The sequence below is a fragment of the Perognathus longimembris genome, chromosome 28 (genome assembly GCF_023159225.1).
Source record: "Perognathus longimembris pacificus isolate PPM17 chromosome 28, ASM2315922v1, whole genome shotgun sequence".
Classification (NCBI taxonomy): Eukaryota; Metazoa; Chordata; class Mammalia; order Rodentia; family Heteromyidae; genus Perognathus; species Perognathus longimembris.
In genome coordinates, this window is record NC_063188.1 from 67,548,921 (window position 1) to 67,572,885 (window position 23,965).

The 23,965-nt window shown below is 38.8% G+C and overlaps 1 protein-coding gene across 1 annotated transcript in view; it reads left to right on the plus strand.

Annotated features, from left to right (window-relative positions):
* Arhgef9 (Cdc42 guanine nucleotide exchange factor 9) overlaps window positions 1-23,965 on the plus strand; it is a 277,926-nt gene that overhangs the window by 59,814 nt on the left and 194,147 nt on the right. The window contains exons 3-4 of the mRNA XM_048335783.1: window positions 8,064-8,199; window positions 13,259-13,350. Of these exons, the coding sequence (XP_048191740.1) occupies window positions 8,064-8,199; window positions 13,259-13,350 (228 nt within the window). The remainder of the gene's footprint in view (window positions 1-8,063; window positions 8,200-13,258; window positions 13,351-23,965) is intronic.

Genomic DNA, 23,965 nt, shown 5'->3' on the forward strand with positions numbered 1-23,965 from the left:
GACCCTAGAAGCCAGCTTAAACTACCATTTCCTCCCCCCCGCCCCCAATCAAGTTCTATATCTAGCCAGGAATGCTCTGGAGAGGATGTTCTCCATTGTCAGATAAAGGGGAATTGAGTGATGTGAAAAAAAGAAAAACCTCCAGGGATTGAACTTCTACATTCTGTACTTCAATTCAGTTTTATACTAAAATCTGAAGGTCTAGGAATGGTAGTAGAGTGACCAGGATCATTTAATGATGTCTAAGACAACCATGGTCTCCTGTTGTCCTTAGTTCCTGGGACATTTCCCTGATTTTGGCTCCTTTCCTCATCCAGTAGGGGAACTGAGTCAAGGGAAGTTTCTGAGCAGAGTAGCAGGAGATCTGGATTTTTGTACTATTTGGGTCCTCTATTAACTATATGATTTTGAGACAAATTTTTTTTCATCTTGCTGGATTTCAGTTTTTCTCTTGAGGGCAAGTGACAGTACTTGGTATCTCTTAGATACATTCTTTTTGTCTGTACAATAGTTTTTGAACTCAGGGCCTTGCATTTGCTACACGAGAAGTCTGTCACTTGAACCACATCTCAAAAAAAAACACCATAGCATTGTTTTGCTACTTATTTTAAAGTATTTTTCTGCCTAGGCTGGTCTTGAATCCATGATCCTTCTGCTGTGAGTCTCCTGAGTATCATGGATTACAGGCTTAAATCACCAGTGCCTGGCTTCTAGGAGATTTCTAATAACACCATTACATTATTAGTCTTGAAGAATAGAGAGCAAAGGCAACCCATTTATCTTCTGTTATCCATAGAGCAATAGCTTTATAGACAGAATCTTGTAGGCATGTGCCACATATATTGTTTCTATTTAATTTTTATAGTGAATAAGCTGAAGCCCAAATATTGAGTGCTTTATCCAAAGTTATACAGGTTAGACGTGTGTGTGTGTGTGTGTGTGTGTGTGTGTGTGTGTGTGTGTGTGTGTGTGTTGTGTAATCCTGGGTCTAACGCTTTCTAAACATGTGCTTTATCAGTGATCTATTATCCTCAGCCTCAGGTTCTTACTTTTCACTTGTTTTTTCTTTAGTTTTCAAGAGAGTTAATTGGAATTGTGACATGCAGCTTGTTTACCAAACCCTTTTTCACAGACAAAAAAGAAATATGCTACAATTATTGTGGAAGGAATTTTGTACAAATATTTAGAAAGGAAAGGACTCTTTGACTTTGAGCGTTAAGAATGCTTTCAACCTTGTATGGTAATGGGTACCTAAAATCCCATTGACTTGAAAGCTAAGACATGAGGATTGCCAAGTTCAAGGCTAGCCTGAGAACTTGAATGAGAATTTGTCTCAAAAATATTTTCAAAAGTGAGTATATTGCAGTTTCTCCAGTTTATTAAGGACAAAGTATTTTTGTGCTTGCTGGGCAGGTGCCCAACTGCTGGACCAGGCTCCCAATCCTTTCTCAGGTAGATAATTTTTGAGATAGGATCTCATTTCCTTCCCAGATGCACACCTGGACTTTGATCCTTGTACTTTTTTGTCCTAACATTGCAGCTGGGCTAACAGGCATGCCCAGCTTCTTCTGTTAAGATGGAATCTCATGGGCTTTTCTGTCCAGACTAGTCTCAAAACAAGATCCTCCAAATTTCAGCTTCCCAAGTAACTAGAATTATAGATGTGACCCACTGCTGCCCAACTAGGACAAAGTATTTTATAAGAGTAGCTATTTACTATTTTTCTTTGTAGTAAAGGGGCTTAGCTTGGTAGTTCTTGACCTGTCTGTATTATCTCTCATATGTCACTTTCGGAGAACTTTGGTCCCATGAGGACAGAAATAATAAGTTTATTTTTTCCAAGAAAGGTATTATTGTTTACAAGCATTCCATTTCTGTATTTGTCATTTATGGTAAGTTTTATGGACATAAATTTGGAATGATATTTTTGGGAGTGAATTTTATTACAGTGAATTTAGGACCAACCATCAAAAAAGCAAACAATCAAATATTCCTAAATGATTCCATTAGCTGATCATTGTAGTTGGGTACTATATGTTCAAGGCTACTGGTAGCTACGAAGAGGGTCACAGTTAAACACATCACTTTACTGTTGAGGCAAATGTACTGGGCATAGAGATACATTGTGGGTTCTTTAAAAGCACAGGTTTTGAAATTACAAAGCATTTTATGCGACTTGAGTCACTTGTGAAATGGGGTTAACCATGGTATAACCAAGAGCCAATGAATGTAAGGCATGTAGCCAAGTACTACACATTCTAGGTCTCTACAGAATGGGTAGACATTGTTAGTATTACTGAAATCTGGTATATTGCAGCCAGAGAGCTGGACAATACTATGGCAGTAGTTTAATTGCTGCAGTTGAAGTGATGATGTCTGAGAATCAGGAAACATTAGGTTCTCATTTCATTTCTATCCTTGATTTGTTTCATGACTACAAGCCAGTCCCTCCCTCTCTTTAGGCCTCAGTTTCTTCACCTGAACCATGGCAATTTGAACCAGATTGTTTCTGAGGATCCTTCTACTATGCTTGTCTCTAGTTCTCCCATTCATTTAAGCCTGTACTTGTCTCTCCAAGACAAGTGACAGATTGGTACCATCCTTTCCATGCATGTACTGGTTTCGCAGTGCCTTTCTTCTGCAGGCTTCCTGTGCCCTCTGCTGGTTTCAGGGAGGTGCTGGCCAGCTTTCTTTGGAGATGCTAAGCACCAGTCCAGACATGGACTGAGGCCCAGGGAAAAGGGAAAGTGGAGTGGAAAAGCTGCATGTTAGAGGCATCCGTGTAGGTCACAAGTTCTGATGACCAACAGTTCATTTCACAGATGATGAGGACACTGAATCCCAGAGAAGGAAAGGGATTTCCCCTGACACACAGAAATCAGAAGATAAGAAGTACATGAGAGGCTCTACCATAAATCTTATCCTCCCTCTGGGTTTTAGTAGCCTTCTCTGTCTGCTGAAAAGTCTTTGTCTCACCCTAGGAATCTTTCAGGTCTTTTCAGATGCTATATTGAGATAACATATGAACACAATGCATTATAAAGCATCATCAGTTACACATTGCATTGACTTATATAACCAAACAGAATCTAATCTGACAAATGGAACAGGCTTTGTGTGTGTGTGTGTGTGTGTGTGTGTGTGTGTGCGCGCGCGCACTTCCCATAGAAACTGGGCTTTAGTTGGCTTCCTCTCGGGTGTTGTATTTATTTGATTTTTCAATTGCACAGTTAGGTTTATTGTGAGTGATTTACATAGGGGAGAAAAATATGATTGAAGACCCTTATGTGCATGTATAAAAATAATAGAATAATGAAGCGCATTAAAAGGGGAGTGATTTGTTTATTTAGGTACTAGGGTTTGGAATCAGTGACTCATGCTTGCTAAGCAGGTGGTCTACTACCTGAGCAATGCCCCCACCCCTTTTGCTTCAACTATTTTTCAAATAAGATTTTTGTTTTTTATGCCTGGCCTCAGGTTGGCCTGGACCAAGATTCTCATATTTACATAGCTGGGATATTATATATCCCCATAGTTGGGATAGCAGGCAGAAACCACCTTGTCCAGCACCACATCCAGCTTTTATTGGTTGAGAATGGGTCATGTGAACTTTTTGCCTGGCTAGCCTATTCTGAACTACAGAATTCCCAATCTCAGCCTCCTGAACAGCTAGGATTATAAGCATGAGCCACCATATGTGGCTGGTGTGTTTTATTTGTTTATTCTTGTGCCTGTACTGGACTTGAACTCAAGGCCTCATGGCCTCACGTGGCTTTTTTCCCACTCAACTTCTGGCTTTTTGCTGATTTAATTGAAGATATGTGAGAAGGTCTTGGATTGTCTACCCAGGCTGACTTTGAACCTTCATCTTGAGATCTCAGCCTCCTGAATAACTAGAATTGTAGGTATAAACTACTGGCATCAGGCTTGAGTATTTAATTTTGAAATCTACTATTTAATCCTTTGGGGCTAAGAAGTTGCTGAAACCATGACTCTTTGACCCAGATTTGGCTGTAGTCAGGCCTAGGACTGCTTTATACACGAGGTGATTTGACTTGAAGGAAGTGATAACAGAACATAGAGATAAATTCTTACCAAGGATCATCAGGGGCTTTTCCACACCTTACTCTCTCTGTACTTGGGAAACAAGAAGAGTAATACTACTAATAATAGTTAACATTCATACACTATTAACTTTGTGCCCAAACACTACTCTTAGCATTTTACACTTATGAATTCATTTTGTCACAACTACCCAGTAAGACAGGGATTCTTTGAAAAAGGAAAATAATCACAATAACTACCTGACTGAAGATGAAATGAACAAATACACAGATGCACATCTAAGTGGATATGGCCAAGATGCACTACACAATAAACATTACAGATATGCATTAAATAACTTTTTCTTGGGCTGATATTGGGGCTTGTGTTCAGGGCGTTTTCACTCAATTCTAGCATTCTAACACTTGAGACACAACTCCAGCTCCAACTTTTTACTGGTTAATTGGAGATAAGAGTCTTACAGATTTTCCTGACCGGACTGGCATTGAACTTTGTTCCTCCGATCTCAGCCTCCTAGGTAGATAAGAGTTACAGGTATGAGCAACCACCACCTGATTTGCATTCATTATTAAAAGCACAGGTCACAGGAAGAGATAATACCTCAAGCTCATCACCAGCTTATACTTTAGTGAGAATTAGAACACAAAGGAAGAAAGGGAATAATGGGGAAATTGGTTAGATGTGCATAGGGCTTTATGCTTTGCAGAATGCTTTCCTATATATAAAGTGATTTGCAAAACTATTGTGATTATTTTTATCATTATCATCATTATTGTTATCATTATTCCTATATGACAGATGAGTAATTTGAGGCATGATGTATGAGGAAGAAAACAAACTTGGAGCCAAAAATCTAGCTATGAAATCCTAACCTTTTCACTATACTGAACACATGACTTTCACGAAGTCATTTGATCACTTTGATTCTTGGTTTTCTCCATTTGTCAACTGGAAATAATAAGTCTCTCCTGCCTCCTTTCTAGGGAAGGAATAAAATGCAAATATGTCAAAAAATTGTTATGTTGGGTGCCAGTGCCTTGAGTTTGTAATCCCAGTTACCCAGTAGACTGGCTTAGAATCGAGGTTCAAGGCCTCAGTTGGGCAGTCTCTGGGAGTCTATCTCTAACCAGCAAAGAGCTGGAAGTGGAGCTGTAGTTCAAGCAATACAGTAACAATCTTGAGCAAAAAATCTTAACAGAGAGTGAGGCTCTGAGTCCACAGAACCCTAATTATGTTTCTTTTTTTTTCTTTCACTTCTGTGATCTCATTTGATCCTCCTTCCAAACCCTCCCAGTGCTCTATTGTTCTCATTTTATTATGCTTCATCTATAAATGATACTTACAACCACTCTGTATTACGCAGAATTGTGTCTCTCTGGAAATGTATTTTCAGATTAGTACTAACCCTCTATTGTCTATGAATATGACCTTCCATTTGTAGATATAATCAAGTTAAGGAAAGTCATACTAGATTTGCCACCTAATCCAAGGACTGGTATTTTGACAAGAAGCAGGAAATTTAGATATACACACAAAAGCACAGAGAAAAGGACCATGTGATGATGGAGACAGCAATTGGAGTTATGCAACTGTAAATCAAGAAATGCCAATAATTGTTGGGAACCAGGGGCCATTAAGAGCACACATAGGTAAGGAAGGATTCATCCATAGAGGTTTAAGTGAGCATGGCACTGCTCAGATCCTAATTTTTTTTTGCCAATCCTAGGGCATGAACTCAGGGCCTGAGCACTGTAGAGTACTGGCTTCTTTTGCTCAAAGCTAGCACTTGAGCCACAGCACCACTTGCAGCTTTTTCTGTTTCTGTGGTGCTGAGGAATTGCACCCTGGGCTTCATGCAGGCTAGGTAAGCACTCTACCACTAAGCCACCTTCCCAGGGACCCTAATTTCAAACTTCTGACTTCTATAACGGTGACACTAAATGCTGGTTCTTTTTATTCCCCATGTTTCTTGTGCCAGTTCTGAGGCTTGAACTCAAGGGCTGTGTCCCTGAGCTTTTTCAGTTAAGGCCAGCACTCTACCACATGAGCCACACCTTCACTTCTATCTTTTTGGTGGTTATTTGGAGATGAGTCTCACAGACTTTCCTTCCTTGGGCTGCCTTTGTACCATGACCTTCAGATATCAGCCTCCAGAGTAGCTAGGATTACAAGCATGAGCCAGTGGTGCCTGGCCTTTCTCCACAGTTTTTATTAGCATCAATTAGTTGTACATGGCTAATTTTTTTTGCCAGTCCTGGGGCTTGGACTCAGGGCCTGAGCACTGTCCAAAGCTTCTTTTTTCTCAAGGCTAGCATTCTACCACTTGAGCCATAGTGCATGGCTAATTATTTTAATCAGCTCTTTTATTAGAGTACATTAGTTATCCATGGAGAGGATTTCATTGTTACATTTACACATGTATTTACAATAATTCAAATCCATCTCAGCCCCCATTCTCCCTTCCCCTCTTACCTCCTAAAACTTTTTTCAACAGGTCTCATTTTTTTCATTTTCATGTTGCAAATATTCTATTTTTCTTGTATTCCTGAGGATTCCATCTTGACCTATCCGTATAAGCATACAATGTACCTTGATCAGGCTCACCCCCTCCCTCAGTACTGGTTCTCTGGAGCCATTTATTTCATAGTAATATCTTACACCAGCCCAGGCAAACTTAACATCATTTCCATCCTTCAAACTAGGTCACTGGTTCCAAGCACAGTTTAGAAAACAACCTGGTTAGGTTATTTTCATCTTCATAAACAAGAGGAAATCCCATCCATACAATGATGTTGAAATTGGTGAACTGTCTGTTATTGTGACCAATGAGGTGAAGGTTTCAAGTCATGTAGAAAAAAAGAGAATGGGGAGGGGTATCTCAGTTTGGGAGGTCTTCTCAATATTTATTCATTCATTTGTTTATTTGTTTACTTATTTATTTTTGTGCCAGTCCTTGGGCTTGAATTCATGCCTTGGATGCTGTCCCTGAGCTCTTTTGCGTAAGGCTAGCACTTGAGCTCTGACTTTTCTGGTGGTTAATAGGAGATAAAAGTCTCATGTTCTTTTCTGTTCAGCTGACTTCAGACTCAGATCTTCAGATCTCAGCCTCCTGAGTAGGTAGGATTACAGGTTGTAAGCTACTGACACCCAGCAAAATATTATTTTTCATTTTCCAAATTATGTAAATTGATATTTTGTTCAAATGGGTGTCAATTAAACATATCAGCGTATGAGTACATGTCACCCTCTTTTATTTTTCCCTCCCATCTCTCCCAACTCAAATCTTTTTACAGAGGTTGACAGCATATTTCACTTCTCTCTTTTTTTTTTTAATAATTGCTTATGTATTGTCAAAGTGATGTACAGAGGGGTTACAGTTTCATACGTTAGGCCTTGGGTACATTTCTTGTACTGTTTGTTACCTCCTCCCTCATTTCCCCCTCCCCCTTCCCCCTTTTCTTCTCCCCCCATAAGTTGTTCAGTTGGTTTACACCAAATGGTTTTGTAACATACTTCATTTCTATGTGAAATCAAAATAATCCAAGTGTCCAGGTTTTAATTTTGTGTTTTACACATGTTGTCCAGGAGCCCTGGGGAAGATAGTGTTATAAGCTGTTATATGCAGATGAGGAAATTGAGACTCAGAGAGATGAATCATTTGCCTAAGGTCTCACATTGAGTAAATGTTAAAGTCTAGCAGATGCAAAATTCTCACTCCCTGAATACCAATATAAACACAAGCAAAAATAAAAAGCTACAATTAGATGCTATTTCCTTTAAATCAGTTATGTGCTTGGCATTTGTTCTAACACTTCCTGCTACCTTTTAGGTTCTTGGTAATTGGGGAATTCACCTGCATCAATTGATGATGCATGTTAAATTGATGATGCTTGGGTTTGGAGGCTGGTCTCTAGACAGCCTTCAAATGGGAAGTTCTGCTGTTCAAACTGAAGGGTAGCCTGCTCTCTACTTCTATTGAGTCATCTCATTTTTTCCAGGCCTTCTTGCCCTCAGATGAATCATCATCAAGGACTCCACAATTCAAAATCCTCTTGGAAAAATGCCATTCTGTGCCCATCTCACCAAATGTCCCTGTGGAGGTTGTCTGGAAGAAACCCATAAGGCTTCATACTGGTATGTTTTTTATAACCTGGTTTATATGTCAGGAGATGCTAGGAAACTCTTATATATACACTAATTGTGCTGATACATATCCTCCTTTATGTCCTCTAGTGACACTGTACATTCCACTCAACTGGACCTTAGTTACCTCTCAGAGCTTCAGAATGGATCCTTTCAGATTCAGTTCACCAATCTTTCCTAACAGGCTCTTATTACTTGCAAATAAAGCTACACTCATATAATCCTCGCTACTCAAGAGGCTGAGATCTGAAGATCCCAGTTTAAAGCCAGTCTGGTCAGGAAAGTCCATGAGACTCATATCCACTTAGCCACTAGAAAGCCGGAAGTGGAGCTGTGTCACAAGTGATAGAATCATCACCAGCCTTGAATTTAAAAACGAAGGGAAAGTGCCTAGGTCCTAAGTTCAAGCCTGAGTACCAGCACCAAAAATAAGTAAGGGCAGTCCATGCTCTTGGATGCCTGGGTTCTGTCCCTGAGTTATTTTCACTCAAGGTTTGTGTTCTACCATTTGACCCACAGCTTCACTTCCTAATTGGAGATAAAAGTAAAAAACTTCCCTATTTAGGCTGGCTTTGAACTAGTATCTTCATATTTCAGACTCCCGAGTAGCTAGGATTACAGGCAAGAGCCACTTTTTCTAGCTTCTACCCCCCCCCCTTTTTTTTTTTTGGCCAGTCCTGGGCCTTGGACTCAGGGCCTGAGCACTGTCCCTGGCTTCTTCCCGCTCAAGGCTAGCACTCTGCCACTTGAGCCACAGCGCCACTTCTGGCCGTTTTCTGTATATGTGGTGCTGGGGAATCGAACCTAGGGCCTCGTGTATCCGAGGCAGGCACTCTTGCCACTAGGCTATATCCCCAGCCCCCCCCCCTTTTTTTTTTTTTACAGAAAAACAATGTAGATTAATGTTGATGACATTATAGTATTTCTTTCAAAAGTCTGTAAAATTTTAGGAATTCTAATTCCACTTCTCCATCCTCTAAATGTCTCTTCAGCCCCAAAGGCATTGTAGCTCCTCTGAAATAGTTTATGGTCCTACTTCTTCCTTTACTTTCTTTACTCCACATATGGGAGACTTTGTGTGATGCTTTGACCCCAAGCTTATTTCTGACCCACTGATTCTACCTCAGTATTTCAAAGAATGTAAGAACCAAAGAATTAAGTTGGCTGTGACTTCTATAGGAAGTCAGAAATGATGGCTAGAAGCTAGGGTAGCAGTAAAAAGAGAACAAAGAATTCTGAGTGATTTGAGTCGTCCTTTTGCTCCCAAATGTGGAAACAAAGTTAAAAAGGAAATGAAAGGGGGTCTGCTCATGGTCACACAGTCAGGTTCATGACATAGTTATGACCAAGGGCTTCAATCTCTTGACTTTCCACCATGGCCAAATGCTATTTGACTCCAGTTCTAGACCAGATCCTTAAATATTGTGATGCCAAGTTTTACCCAGAATCAACTTCAATGGGATCACCAGCCACTCTCTTCTTCTCTAAGGTGACTTTTCAGTTAGTGGGTATTTAAGTAACATATCAAGATAGTAGCAGATATTTGTCATTACTTTACAAGTCCCCTTCCTGGGGATAAGGCAATCTGTCACAATTCTTATGAGATCAGGCCAAGAGGTCTAATATTGGGGACCTGGTCATGATACTGTCTAGATTAATTTTTCTGCCTATTATAAAAAGGCAAGAAAATCTTTAAGGTAAACAGAGTAAGTTTATTTGAAAATGAAATGAAAGCTGTGAAAGAAAGTAGCAATACTCTCCAGAGACAGAAGCCCAGAGAGGAGTCCAATGGAGTCCAATTGGCAGTTTTATAGTCTAAGGCTCCTTCCTTGTCTCCTCTCCTGTCCTGTGCTTTGATTGATTGATGGCCCATGCAGGCACCACCCCGGCTCTTTTCCATTGGTTGAGCAGGCATCCAGAGCATTATGGGAAGAAGCATTTGAGCAAGAAGAAGAAACTTTAGAGCAGAAACTCAAGGTAGTATGGGAACAAGAAATGCCATGATAACACGTGTTATCGGCCACTTGTTATTCCTGTCGCTTTTTAATCACTGTCCTTCTTCTTCTCTCTCTCTCTCTCTCTCTCTCTCTCTCTCTCTCTCTCTCTCTCACACACACACACACACACACACACACACACACACACACAGATGTTTCTCATCTCCTTTTCTTCCTACTAGGAAGTCAGAGGCTTTTGAGCAGCTGATACTGCCCACTGCCAAGTGCATCAAAGATTACCCTCTTCAGCCTCCTGATTGTTAGAAACAGATGCAATAACAACGCTTCAGGATGCAATTTCAGTAGAGAAAGTTCATAATCATTATCTTAGAGACAATTCTATGCTTATTTATAGATCAAAATGGAAAAATATACACTCAAGATTGGTTCAGATCTTACCAGCACCTTAGCAGTTACTCTCACCTCTGGGATATAAGTGGCTCCCACATTGCGGCTTTGCTTCTCAAGGTCCCAACCAGACACTTGGGGCTGAAAATATACCTGAGAAGCAGGGTGACATAAGAACTCCATTTGTCATGTGGTTCCTTTTATAACTCTGACCCTGCTGGTGATAAGATCCAAGGACCCTATTCAGATCATGATTAGTATATGATTTGCGTCCATCTTTCCCAAGGCCTTGAAGACTTCGGTTCATTTTGTCCTGTTCAATTTATTTCTTTCTGCCAATTTCCACACATATTTCTACCAGAGACTCCTTATTGGCTTGTAATCTGGAAGTTGCCAGGAAAACCAGTAAAGTGGAAAGAGGAACAATTTTGGAATTGGATAGGCCCAGCTTCATATTTTGGCATAACATTTTTGGTCATCAGTTGCTCATCTGAAGAGTGAATTGCTGTCTTTCAGCAGTATTGTGAAGATTGAACAAAATCGAATCTATGATTGTCTCCATTATATTTCCTACACACATAGGTTTGCTCAGTTTTGGTAAATTTCCTTCTCTCCACTGTCCTCCACCAATTCCATATACCCTGGGACTTTTTGTGCATGTGCACACACGTCACTGTGGGTGTAATCTGAATGCTGCTTAGTACATGAGTGAAGACTGAACAAAATTGAATCTATGATTGTCTCCATTATATTTCCTACACACATAGGTTTGCTCAGTTTTGGTAAATTTCCTTCTCTCCACTGTCCTCCACCAATTCAATATACCCTGGGACTTTTTGTGCATGTGCACACACGTCACTGTGGGTGTAATCTGAATGCTGCTTAGTACATGAGTTGTTTCCTCTCATTCAGTCATTCATTTACTCATTCAACAAGCATTTATTGATCAACATCGGAAATTCACTGAAAACCTAGTATGCTATAATGGGCTGTAGTTTTGACATTAGATGCATTTGAATTTGAATTGTGGCTCTGACATTTACTACTTGTAAAGCCTGAAATAAATAATTTCACTTTGAGGATCCATCTTATCAGTATCCTTGGGGTAATAATTTGGACCTCACAGTAAAAATTTAACGCTTAAAAAATCTTAGAGAAATTAAAGTATTTTATCAATTCTGATATGCTATACACTGGTGGCTCATGCACGTAATCCTAGCTATTCAGGACGCTGAGATCTGAGGATCAAAATTTGAAGCCAACTCCAGCAGGAAAGTCTATAAGACTTCTGTCTCCAATTAACCAGCAAAATTCTGGAAGTAGAGCTGTGGATCAAGTAGTTGAGCAACAGCCTAAAGCACAATGTAAATAAATAAAAAATAAACACCTGGAAATGATAATGGTAACAGTCATAGTAATAATCGTAATAAAAGAGAATCCAGACACTTTGTATAGGAGATAGTTTGTAAATATTGTTGATGTCAATATTAGAGTTGAAAATTGGCTTCCCAAATGAAATAGAGGAACAATTCTATTCTTTTATATTCACTGCTTGTGTCAGGATTTGAACGAAGAGCCTCACATTCAGTCAGATACCTTGCTTGGCTTGTGCTCTACCACTTGAATAACATTTCCAGATTGGCTTTTTTTGTGCTAATCCTGAAACTTGAACTCAGGGCCTGTGTGCTGAACCTGAGCTTTTTGCTCAAGGCAAATGGAGCCACAGCTCCATTTCCAGCTTTTTGGTGGTTAATTGGAGATAAGAGTCTCAGAGACTTTCTTACCTGAGATGGCTTTGAAACTGTGATCCTCAGATCTCAGCCTTCTAAGTAGCTAGGATTACAGGTGTAAGCCACCAGCCCCCTGCTAGAGTGGCCTTTTGCTGGTTATTTTGAAGACGAAGTCTCTTGGACTTTTCTGCCTGTACCAGCCTTAAACTATGAGCTTCTGAATATCAGCCTCTTCAGTACCTGTGTTCTTCTATGTCAAAGAGTTCCATTGCATCTCACCCCACAGAGACGTCTCTTTTCAAACCATTTGAGGATCAGCTGATTCAAATCCTGCTTTGGAAGTAGTATTCAAATCATTTCCCACTGAGCCCTCTGATAGAGTCTCTCCAATAGAGGTGCCAATGGGTTGGGAAGAAGCTAGCAATTAGAAGCAATCTTGAGCAAGATAGCAGTTTATAAGCAACCAAGAAGAAACGGATGTATGTTTGCTCATTTTTTGAATATTTTAATGATAATACTACCATTTAGTCTTACTTGATAACTGAGCCAGGTATAAATAAATCTGAGCTTGGTTGCTGGGTTTCAGAGTAGTGGTCGCTTGAATGTAGACCATTCTAATTATTCCCATTTAGACAGCCTCAGTATTCTCATCCTAGAAATGGAAGCAATAGCTGGTGGCTTATGCCTGTAATCCCAACTACTCAGGAGTCTGAGATCTGAAGATCCTGGTTCACAGCTAACCCATAGAGGAAAGTTAATGAGACTCTTATCTCCAAGTAAGCATCAGAAAACCAGAAGTGGAGCTGTAGCTCAAGTGGTACAGCATCAGCCCTGAGTGAAAAAGCTGAGTAACAGTGCCCAAACCCTGAGTTAAAGCCCCAGTATTGGCACAATAAACAAACAAACAAATAAATAAATAACTATTTTAAGTTGCTTCAGTCTGAACTCAACCTAAATGGTATTCTCTCATCACAGCTAACTTGGATCAGGTACTCAAGAAGCGAGAAAGCCGCAAGTATGTTGGTGGATATCGGAAGCCTAAAGGCATAAAACTAGTTGCTCATAAGGTAATACCCTTTTCTTCATTCTTTTGGAACTTTACAGACTTCTATCCCAATTTATCTCCTCTGAGCTTCCCTTTCTCTCCATATATTGAAAATCTTGTGTTTCCAACCTGTGGAATGGACACAATTTTTCAAACAGAGTTCTGTGATATATTATGGCTATGTAAAAGTTGGGAGCATTAACTTGTTTCCCTGATGTTTGTACATGAGATTAATTAAAGACATCTTATGATTCCCGTGCAACATGATACTGCTGTTGTCTTTTGCTGTCTTTTGCTGTGACACATGGGGGAGCTGTGAGATTTTATACGCTGGATACCTTGGTTTGCTTTTATTACATCCTTTGGGGATTTGTGATTAGCTGGTGACATATTTATAGGCAATCCTTGGAGAAATTATTTTGGAAGTAGAGATGAAAAGGCTGATGTTTAGCAGTTCAGTGTATTATTCTTTATAATCATGTGAGGTTATTTTGGTGCTGGTCTTGGGGCTTGAACTCAGGGCCTGGGCACCATCCTTTTGCACTTTTGCTCAAGGTTCCACTTAGAGCTTTTTGATGGTTAATTTGCGATATGATTCATATGGACTTTCCTGCTTGGGCTCACTTTGAACCATGATCCTAAGATCTTAGCTTCTTGAGTAGCTAGGATTATAGACATGAAACACCACTGCTCAGATATAACCAGGTCTTTATATCCAAGCCTGCCAGGTGCTTTCATGGACCTTGGTGAGTTTGCCTTTCCTGATATAACTATGCAGATTAATGTCTTATGTTTACATATGTCTTTCTAGACATCTTTGTCTATTACATCCCTGTTAAAGTGCTACTTTTGTGCATGTATGGGTTTCATGCATAATTCTGATGTGATTTTTTTAACTTAACCTTGACTGTGTGCAATGGATGTGTGTGTGTGTGTGTGTGTGTGTGTGTGTGTGTGTCAGTACCGCAAAAGTGGTTACTTAAGCATTTTAAATCTTATGTAAACCTCAATCAGTCTCCTAAACCACTGGGATATATATATGTGTGTTTGTATGTGTATGTATATAGATATGTATATGTTTTGTGTCTGATTGTGCTCTAGGTGTTTTGACATGTGGTGACTTTTATTTCTTCTATTTCTTATTTGTGTGCTATACCACTTGAGTGACATCTCCACTTTCGGCTTTTTGGTGGTTGATTGGAGATAAGAGTCTCACACACTTTTTTGCCTGAGTTGACTTTAAACCACAATCCTAAGATCTCAGCCTCTTGAGTAGCAAGGATTTCAGGTGTGAGCCATTAGTGCTAAGCATGTAATGTGTTTTTGTATATATCTATGTGCACCTTTCTGTTTGTATCTTTTTCTTTGGGAAAGTGTATAAATATCTGTCTTCCTGTGTGTCTTCCTTGCTTGGTCAGTTTATTTGGGAGCAGTTTTTTTTTTTCAAAAAAAACATAAAGCATAGTTCTGTGGTTAAATCCTGGTGAGTAAAAACAACCAGGAATACAACCTTCAGAGAGGTGTGCTCTAGTAGCTTACATTTTGTTACCACTATCTCCAACTAGAATGTATTTCCACTTGAAATAGGATCTTAGTCACAGCAGTTAAGATCTGTTTACTGACAGCCACCACTTGAGATTCTTGGCTATTATGCTGTGTCATGAATTTTATATTTTTTTCCTTTTTCAGTTTAAGGAGTGGCAAAGTGAGGCCAATAGGGAAAGTTTGTTGGCATTTGCCTTGTTTTCTCTCACTTGTCCTCTACTCAGCTGCATTTTTGCCAGCCTACTCATTTGGTTATCTTGGTCCAGATTCCGACTGGTTCATTCCTCTGAGACAAAGGACACCAACAGCCAGGGCTGTTTATTTTTATCTCAACCAAGTCTTCATGTTGGGTCTCTTTTTTGTACTCAGAGAACAAATGATCAGCTTCCTCTTTATCAGAAATATGTATATGCTCAAAGATAGCAATTTTATTTGTTATAAGACACTTTCCTCGAGGAAGCCAACCATAATAAAGTTCCAAGAAGTAAAATGCAGGGAGATGGCTCCAGAAAGATAAAGCATCCAGGCACATTTGAACAGCTGAAATATCTTTGTATGTGGGGGTGGGAGGGAGGGAAGGGATCATGAGTTGGAACTCATGGTCTTGTGATCTCACTTGGCATTTTTGTTCAAAGCTGGTGCTCTATCACTTAAGCTGTAACTCCGTTTCTGACTTTCTGCTTGCTAATTGGAAATAAGAGTCTCACAGACTTTTGTACTCATGCTGGCTTTGAACTACAATCCTTACATCTCAGCCTCCTGAGTAGCTAGGATTAGAGACATGAACAACCAGTCCATGGCTTGGAACTCAGGGTTTTGTTGTTTGTTGGTCTACTATCAGGTCTATGTCCTTTCTGTATCATTCACATGGATTACATTCATAACTTTGGGTTTAAAACCTCTTTTGTTCTGAAAATCCAGACCATTTTGGAATTGTTTTGTTATTATGTAATTTACATGTAAGAAAAACTCACCATGTCCAAATGTACAGTTAGATGCATTTTGACAAATGTATGTAGTCATATAACCATCAACAGAACTGTGATATACATGTTATCAGTACCCCCTTCCCTCCCCAATTCTCTTTGTCCCCTTTGTCAGTTCTCGCCCTGTACTTCCTTGTAGCATCATTCTTACTGTCTTTATATTTTTGCTCAAATTTTCCAGCTGGCAATAGCTTGTCTTAAAAACTTAGGAGACTAGAGCAGAAGGGTCATGAGTTCAAGGCCAATCAGGACTACATAGCAAGACCCTGCCTCAAAAATAAAAAGAATAGTTTTGGGAGTTAGATCCAAGTTTAGCTTTAAGAGCAGCTTTTATTTCCTTGCTTAGATAGTAGAGAGATTTTATCTCAGGAATCTGGAGGATATTACACCATTTTCACTTTCCAACAATGAACAGAAGCAGTAAAGGCTCTTCTTCTAAACTTTACTCTTGGTTTCATATCATAGAGTTTTCAGCTGGTGGGAATGTCAATGATAACCGTGATGTATTTTTTTCATGACTGTGTTAAACTGGCCCCATTTGTGTAGCTCAATACTGGCTTTAGAACTAGATGAACCTCATTCCTTTGGGAGCCCAAACCTTTCCTGAAGGAGACATCATCTTATCTACCCACTTGACTCAGAAGTTGAGTTCTGGAGTCAAATGTATAGGCATTTTTGTAGACTGGTATTAAGGAGTGAACTCATGTCTTCAAGCTCTTGCGTAATTTTTTCCATCTACCGCTGAGCCACAATTGGGTTTTTTACTTGCTCATTGGAGACAAGAGTCTTTTCTGGCTGGGCTACCTTCAAACCATGATTGTCAGGTCCCAGTCTACTAAGTAGCTAGGATTACAGTAATGAACCACTGGTAAATAGCTAAATAATGTTAGAAGGTATTATTTTTAAGGTAAAAGTGATATGAAAATATGCCATTAGCAAAATATTAAAATCTTTTTTGTGCCTCTGATGAGGCTTGAACTATGGCCTTTGGTGCTTTTTGGTAGTTAATTGAAGATAAGAATCTAACAGACTTTCCTGGCCTGGGCTGCTTCAAATGATTCTCATATCTCAGCCTCCTGAGTAGCAAGGACTACAGGTGTGAGCCACTAGCACCCAGCCTTAAAATCTTAATGGGAAGATCATTATTGTTTTTTCCTTTTGCCTAAGAATCTCATGCAGCTTGGCACAGCTCTTCTCAATCCCCTGGAATTTCTCCCGAATAGAAAAATGATACACTAAATGAAACCAAAATGGAGTGAATGAAGTATCTCTCTAAGAAAATAGTTCTATGCTATACAGTAAGGACCATCGTCATAGTTAAGGGAGTCAGACAGCTAGCATTTGTGTGCTATGTCTGCTACTTATTACCTCTGTGCTCCTAGACGTGTTATTTTGCCTTTATGTATCTCACTTTTTTCATTTGTAAAGTAGTGATGATGATATAATAGTCCCTCCTTCATCAAGCTGTGCTGATGATTAAGGTAATTAATGTATTTGAATATCTAAGCAAAGATTCCTGTATGTGATATGTGCTCGGTGAACATTTGCTCTTATAAAATTTGGTTTAGTACTTCTTGAAGAAGAGTAGTGGTGCTGCAGTAGGAGACTGAGGCAGTTGGCTGGGTCACCCTTCCTACTGCTTTATCAAAGCATTTCAAAATTCTTGGGTATAGCTTGCTTGAGAGAAACAGTTCGAGTACATGATTTCTAAAATCTGTTTTCTGTATTAAAATAGCACACTAAATCTCATAAATGACTACAAAAAATGCATATTAATACATATTATTTATATTTATTATAACTTCTATAAAAATAAATTTTGACTAAAAGAAAGTGTTTTGTATTGACCTATCTAAGCTGTTAAGAAAGATCTAGACTGTAATAAACTCCAAGCAATATACCCAATAGAACTTCTTTGAGGTTCTAAAATAGCTCATGCTCCATTCTCTCCTTAGACGGAATACATACAGAAGAATAAGGGACCTTGCCTAGATATAAAACTCTATGAACCCAAAGACTATGCTTGAGATTGATTGATTCATTTATTTTCATTTACTCTATGAGCATTGTCTGCATGCTTACTTCACTCCAGATCTTTTGCTGACCCACAGCTACACAAAGAGGATCCATACTCTGCCTCTGTCCTTAAGGGGAAGAAGTAGAAGAGAAAAACATAGACACTTACAACTTGAAATTAGTGTCCCCTTCCCAAGCTAAGAGAAATTTCCCCAGAGAAATATAACCAAATTGGTTTACATGATTATGGAGACTAATATGCCAGGAGAGATGACATTGAAGTTTTCAGACTGTGAAACACGAAGAAGCAATGTTCTAGATGGAGCCCAGAGGCAGTCTATTGGAAATACCCTCTAACTTAGAGAAAAGGGGGTCATTTTGTGAACAGCAGCATACTATACTGAGTAAATTGTGACTCTCGTGTAAAAAATACGCTTCAGAAACTACACAAATAGAGCTTGGCCAAATGCCTGTGTACCTTTTGTCCCAATTACATTGGGAGATGGGGGAAAATGGTGAAAGTGGTGACACTGATCAAGATGCATTGTACTTATAAACTGACATGTTGAATTAAAACCCCTTTGTATAACTACCTATCAGAAAGAATGACATTGCCCCATTCGTAAGGAAATGGAAGAACTTGGAAAAAGTTATACTAAGTGAAGTGAGCCAGACCCAAAGAAACATGGACTCTATGGTTTCCCTCATGTGGAATAATTAGCACAGGTTTAGGTTAGTCAGAGCAGAGGATCACAAGAGCCTAATAGCTATGCCCCTATGAACACATAAGATGATGCTAAGTGAAATGAACTCCATGTTATGGAAATGAGTGTTATATCACTGTTGTAATTACTTTCAATATGCCATGTGAAACTGTAGCTTCTTTTGTTGATGATCCTCTTGTATCCCCTTCCTGTGGTTGTACCTGCGCTATCACTGTATCTCATCTGAGTTCCCTAGATAATGTATATACTAGTATTAGAACTAGGGAAGTGAAAGGGAATATCAAAATCGAGAGACAAAGGATAAAAAGACGAACAACTCCAAAAGCAATACTTTCAAAATCATTTGATGTAAACCAACTGAACAACTTATGGGGGGAGAGGGAAAGGGGGATGGGGGAGGGGGAAATGAGGGAGGAGGTAACAAACAGTATAAGAAATGTACTCATGGCCTAATATATGTAACTGTAACCCCTCTGTACATCACTTTGACAATAAATAAGTAATTTAAAAAATAAATAAAATTATTATTCACTTTGAAAAAAAAAGATAATTTTTAAATACACGTAAAATTAACCATCACATGTCTTCTCTTTGTCAACTTGGTATCCATATGTATCTCCAAATAAAGGCAATAACAAGATCATATTTCCACCAAACATAGAACAGGCATTCCGTGTACTTAAAATACATTAATATTTTCCCCCAGAAGTCTAAGATGTTTACTGTTCTTTTTGCTTCCTGTATTTCAAATACTATGCTGTAAAGTGAATAATATGTAAATACCATGATATAAAGCCAGTGCTTCCTATGTTGCATAGTAAGGGGATAAAGGGAGGAAAGAAAAGAAATATCTGTTGCATGCTCACATGTACAAATATTTATAACAAAATCCGGAGGAAATAATCCTAATGATTATAGTTGCCATTTCTATAATTGATCATATAGTTGGACAGGGAACTCAAGTGTCAGTACTAGCATTTAAAAAAAAGTATTGGTAGCTGCAAAAGGCAAAGTAGCAGCTTGTCTCCCAGAACCACCAGAAGGAACATGAGTCTGTGTTCTAGGAAGAACATACCTTATATTTTCCTCAACTTTGCATGGGTTTTTGTAGAACCAGAGATTCACAGTTCAACAAGGACCAATTTGTTGGGGCATCATTTTATGTGTGGTAATTTTGATGTCATGTTTAAAAATTCTTCCAAACTCTATATGGTCGAATTTTTTCCTTTTTTTTAATTTAAAGAAGTTCTTAGTGTGACAGTTTACAGCAAAGTCCAGGATCCAATTGTAATTTTTTAGGATATGAAATTTAAATATACTTACATTTTGACAAAACTGAGGCTTATGCTCAGGGCTTTGCACAGGGTAAGCTAGGATTCTACTGATTGAGCCATGACTATAGCCTTTTCTGCTTTTGAGATAGTCTTGCTAATAGCCTGGGCTAGTATGGGCTGTGAACATCTTATTACATTGAGATGACAGGTATATACCAACATGCCCAACTATTAGTTCAGATGAAGTCTTGTGCTGGTATGGGCTGTGAACATCTTATTACATTGAGATGACAGGTATATACCAACATGCCCAACTATTAGTTCAGATGAAGTCTTGTGAACTGTTTCTTTTTTTTAACCAGGCTGGCCTTGAATCATGATCCTCACAACCTCTCCCTCTCAAGAAGCTAGGATTATGGGTGTGAGTTACCATTTCTCAGCTTAAGTTAATTGTTTTGCCTATTACTATCCAATTATTTTACACCATTTTTTGAAAAAGATATTCTTCCTTCATTGAGTTGCTTTTGTACCTGTATCAAAAATTAATTGAATGTATTTGTGTAGGTCTATTTCTGGACTTTCTATTCTCTTCTATTGATCTATGTGTGTATCCCTCTACTGTTACCAACTTACCTTGATTATTGTGCCTACAAATTATTACTGGCATTTTTATCCTCAAGATTGTTTATATAGGGATTAAAAGTTGGGGGAATAACATGTGGTATACAACATGTGCCCCTTATGGCACTTCTTATTCCTGTGGTGCCTTAGGCTCTTGTTCAAATGCTTCTTCTTTCTATAATGCTGTAAATTCCCGGTCAAACCCTTCTTTTTATAATGCCTGGATGCCCATTTAACCAATGAAAAAAGTAGGGACAGCACATGCATGAGTCATCCTACAATCACTGCAAAGCCTAAGCGAGGACCCCCATATTGTACAAACTGATCTCTGTGAGTTCACCACTGGACTCCTCTTTGGGGCCTGGCTTCTTTCCTTTCATGGATTTCCTTTCACTTTCAAAAAACCTTACTCTGCTTACCTCTAAAAAAACCAAAACAAAACAAAAACATCTTTGGGCTCTTCTAAGGCCTGTGCCTTTCAAATGTATTTTAGAATAAGTTTGTGTCTACAAAATAACTAGCTTGGAATTACATTAAACCTGTAGATCAATTTGGAAAGAAACAATCTTCAGTATGTTATATCTTCCAGGCCATACATAGATGTGATAATATTGCTTTACACTGATTTCCTATCCCATTTTGCTTTTGAAGTGTAGCTTCTGCCTTTCCTTTCACTGCCCTGAATCACGGCCTCTTGTCCCCTATCCCTGCCTCTTGGCTGAGTACACTAGAGCTCATTCTTGCCATTTTACTCTGTCTAGACACTTAGTTCCTATCTCTGCCAGCAGAAGAATTACATTTAGATACTTATTTTCTTGACAATACTATCTTGAGAAAATAAAACAGTTATACCTTCTGAAACATAAATCCCCTGTGCATTTTCACAGCTGGATAAGCATTTTCCACTCTATTTTTTTTGCCTTCGTCTATGGTTACTATGTGCTTGCATGAAAACAGCAAGGATTCAGCAAATGCTAGTTCAGTTTTCTCCAAGTTTCTTCCAGCTTATAGAGCCTCAAGTTTTTGCCTAGGGAGTTGGGAATGGATGGGACTGCCTCCTTCTTGATATCAAAGGGAAATAGAAGAGAAGTTACATTTCTGGAGGCCAGGGTCCATATAGCCTTCCTTTTCTTTCAAGAGACTTCATGGAGTAGATTGGATAAGCCAAAAATGACTTTGTTGGGCCTGGCTACTTAGTGCCAGGGTTACTGCTGAAACTATCACTTCCCTTAGGAGGACTTTTTTCTTTGTGTCCCTCTGTTTGTTCTTTCCACTTAGAAGGTAGCACCACCCCCTCATTCCTCATAACCCTGACTGTGCACTACATGTGGTACTTCAAGGAGGAAAAAGGCTCTTTTCCTTCCTTCCTTCCTTCCTTCCTTCGTTCGTTCGTTCCTTCCTTCCTTCCTTCCTTCCTTCCTTCCTTCCTTCCTTCCTTCTTTCATTCATTCTCTTTCTTTCTTTCTCTTTCTTTTTTTCTTTCTAATTTGAAAGTCATAGTCCCTTTGTTTTGCTTTTTGTTTTATTTTCCTGTTTTTAATTGGGTTTAAGTTATTACATGTATATATTTTAAGTTTCACAATGATGAAAATTATCATTCTACACTACATAGCTTATGAAGTCTATGAACTTTAACAATAAAATCACTTTCTCCATTTTGGATGATAGGTACAATATGTTCCTTTTGTTTAGCAACAACTGTTCCCTTCTTCACTTTGAGATTTCATCGCTTCTTGTTGGAGAAAGTGAATCCATTCTGTCTTTTTGGTCAGTACTTACAACATTGGCTCTTGAGAATTTAGAAGTTTCTAAGGTCCACGGTAAAAGAGGCATTGGAAGGGAAGGAAAAAGACCTTTGGGTTGTCAGAGTTTATTGGCCTGCACTGTCCACTTGATTTAACAGCATTGTTTCACAGTTAGGACACTAAGGTACAGAGAGAAGAGGTAATTTGTCCAATTAGTGATAGAGCTAAGACCAGGAAACAGATCAGGAAGGAAGGGGAGAGTCATCCATATCTATCTTAGACCCACATTGAGCTCTCAGATTCCTCTCCAGTCAAGGCTTCTTTTGATCCCATAGCAAATGTAGTTATATTGGATGTCTCTTAAGCAACTGAGAGTGAAGCCAGTGGCTCATGTCTGTAATCCTTGCTACACAGGAGAATGAGATCTGAGGATTGTGGTCCAAAGCCAACCCAGGCAGGAAAGTCCATGAGACTAATCTCCAATTATCCAGCAAGTGGAGGTATGACTCAGTGACTCAAGTGGTAGAACACCAGCCTTGAGTGAACAATGACTAGGCCCTGAGTTCAAGTTCCAATGCTGGCATTTAAAAAAAGAATTTTAGAGTGAAATAATTGTGTTTTTTTAAATAATGTGCCACTAATTCCATAGAAGTTTCTCTTGAATCCATGACAGAAATTTCATGCTAGGGCGTAGTAATAGCCCAACACAGCATTTCTGCTGTGAGGTTGCTAAAAGGATGTGTATAATGAGCAATGTCTGGGGCCAAGCAGACAAATCTTCACTGATACTCACAGCTCTAGAGCTCTACTAATTAAAGCCATTATTTAAATTGCTATTTTTGTATGTATTGTACTGCATGCATGTACTCTATATGAATGGTTGCATTTCATCTCCATAGTGCTATGAGGAAAGTCGAGTTGGTTTTTTATTTAATTAATTAATTAATTGTCAAAGTAATGTACAGAGGGGTTACAGTTTCATACATAAGGCAGTAAGTCCATTTCCTATCAAACTTGTTACCTCCTCGTTTATTTATTTATATTCTTTTTAAAATTTAATTTCATGGTCAAGGTGATGTACAGAAGGTTACAGTTACATACATCCTCCTTTATTTTTCTCTCACCTTTCCCCCTCACTGATTCCTCCTCATCCTCCCCTTAGTTGTACAGTTGGTCTATAGCATATTGTTTTGTAAGTATCGCTGTTGCATTGGCTCGCCTTTTACCCTTTGTCTCTCCATTTTGTTATTCCCTTTCCCTAGTTCTGATAAATGTACATATAATACCCAGTGTACCAATGTCAGTTACAGTGACATCAAGTGTAAATCCATGGAGAAGAAATGCAAACTATAAAGGCATAATTTCATATGGTACATTGAAAATAACAACAAAGATAAACCACCTATTTCCAAATCTTGTAGTTAATTTCACTTAGCATCTTATGTGACCTTATGTACATTGTTATTGACCTACTGTGCTCCTCTGCTAGGACAATCCTAGACAAGTACTAATTGTTTCCAGTGAGGTAGAGTTTATGTTTCTTTGGGTCTGGCTCACTTCACTTAGTATTATTTTTTCCCAAGTCGGAAAGTCAAGTTATTACTCCTTTATAGTGCTCAAAGAGATAAAATAACTTGTCTAAAGTCACAAAAGCAGGAAGTGGCAAAGTTGATATATGAATCCATCTTGTTCTCCAATTGGCATGGTTTTACAAAATTATTAACC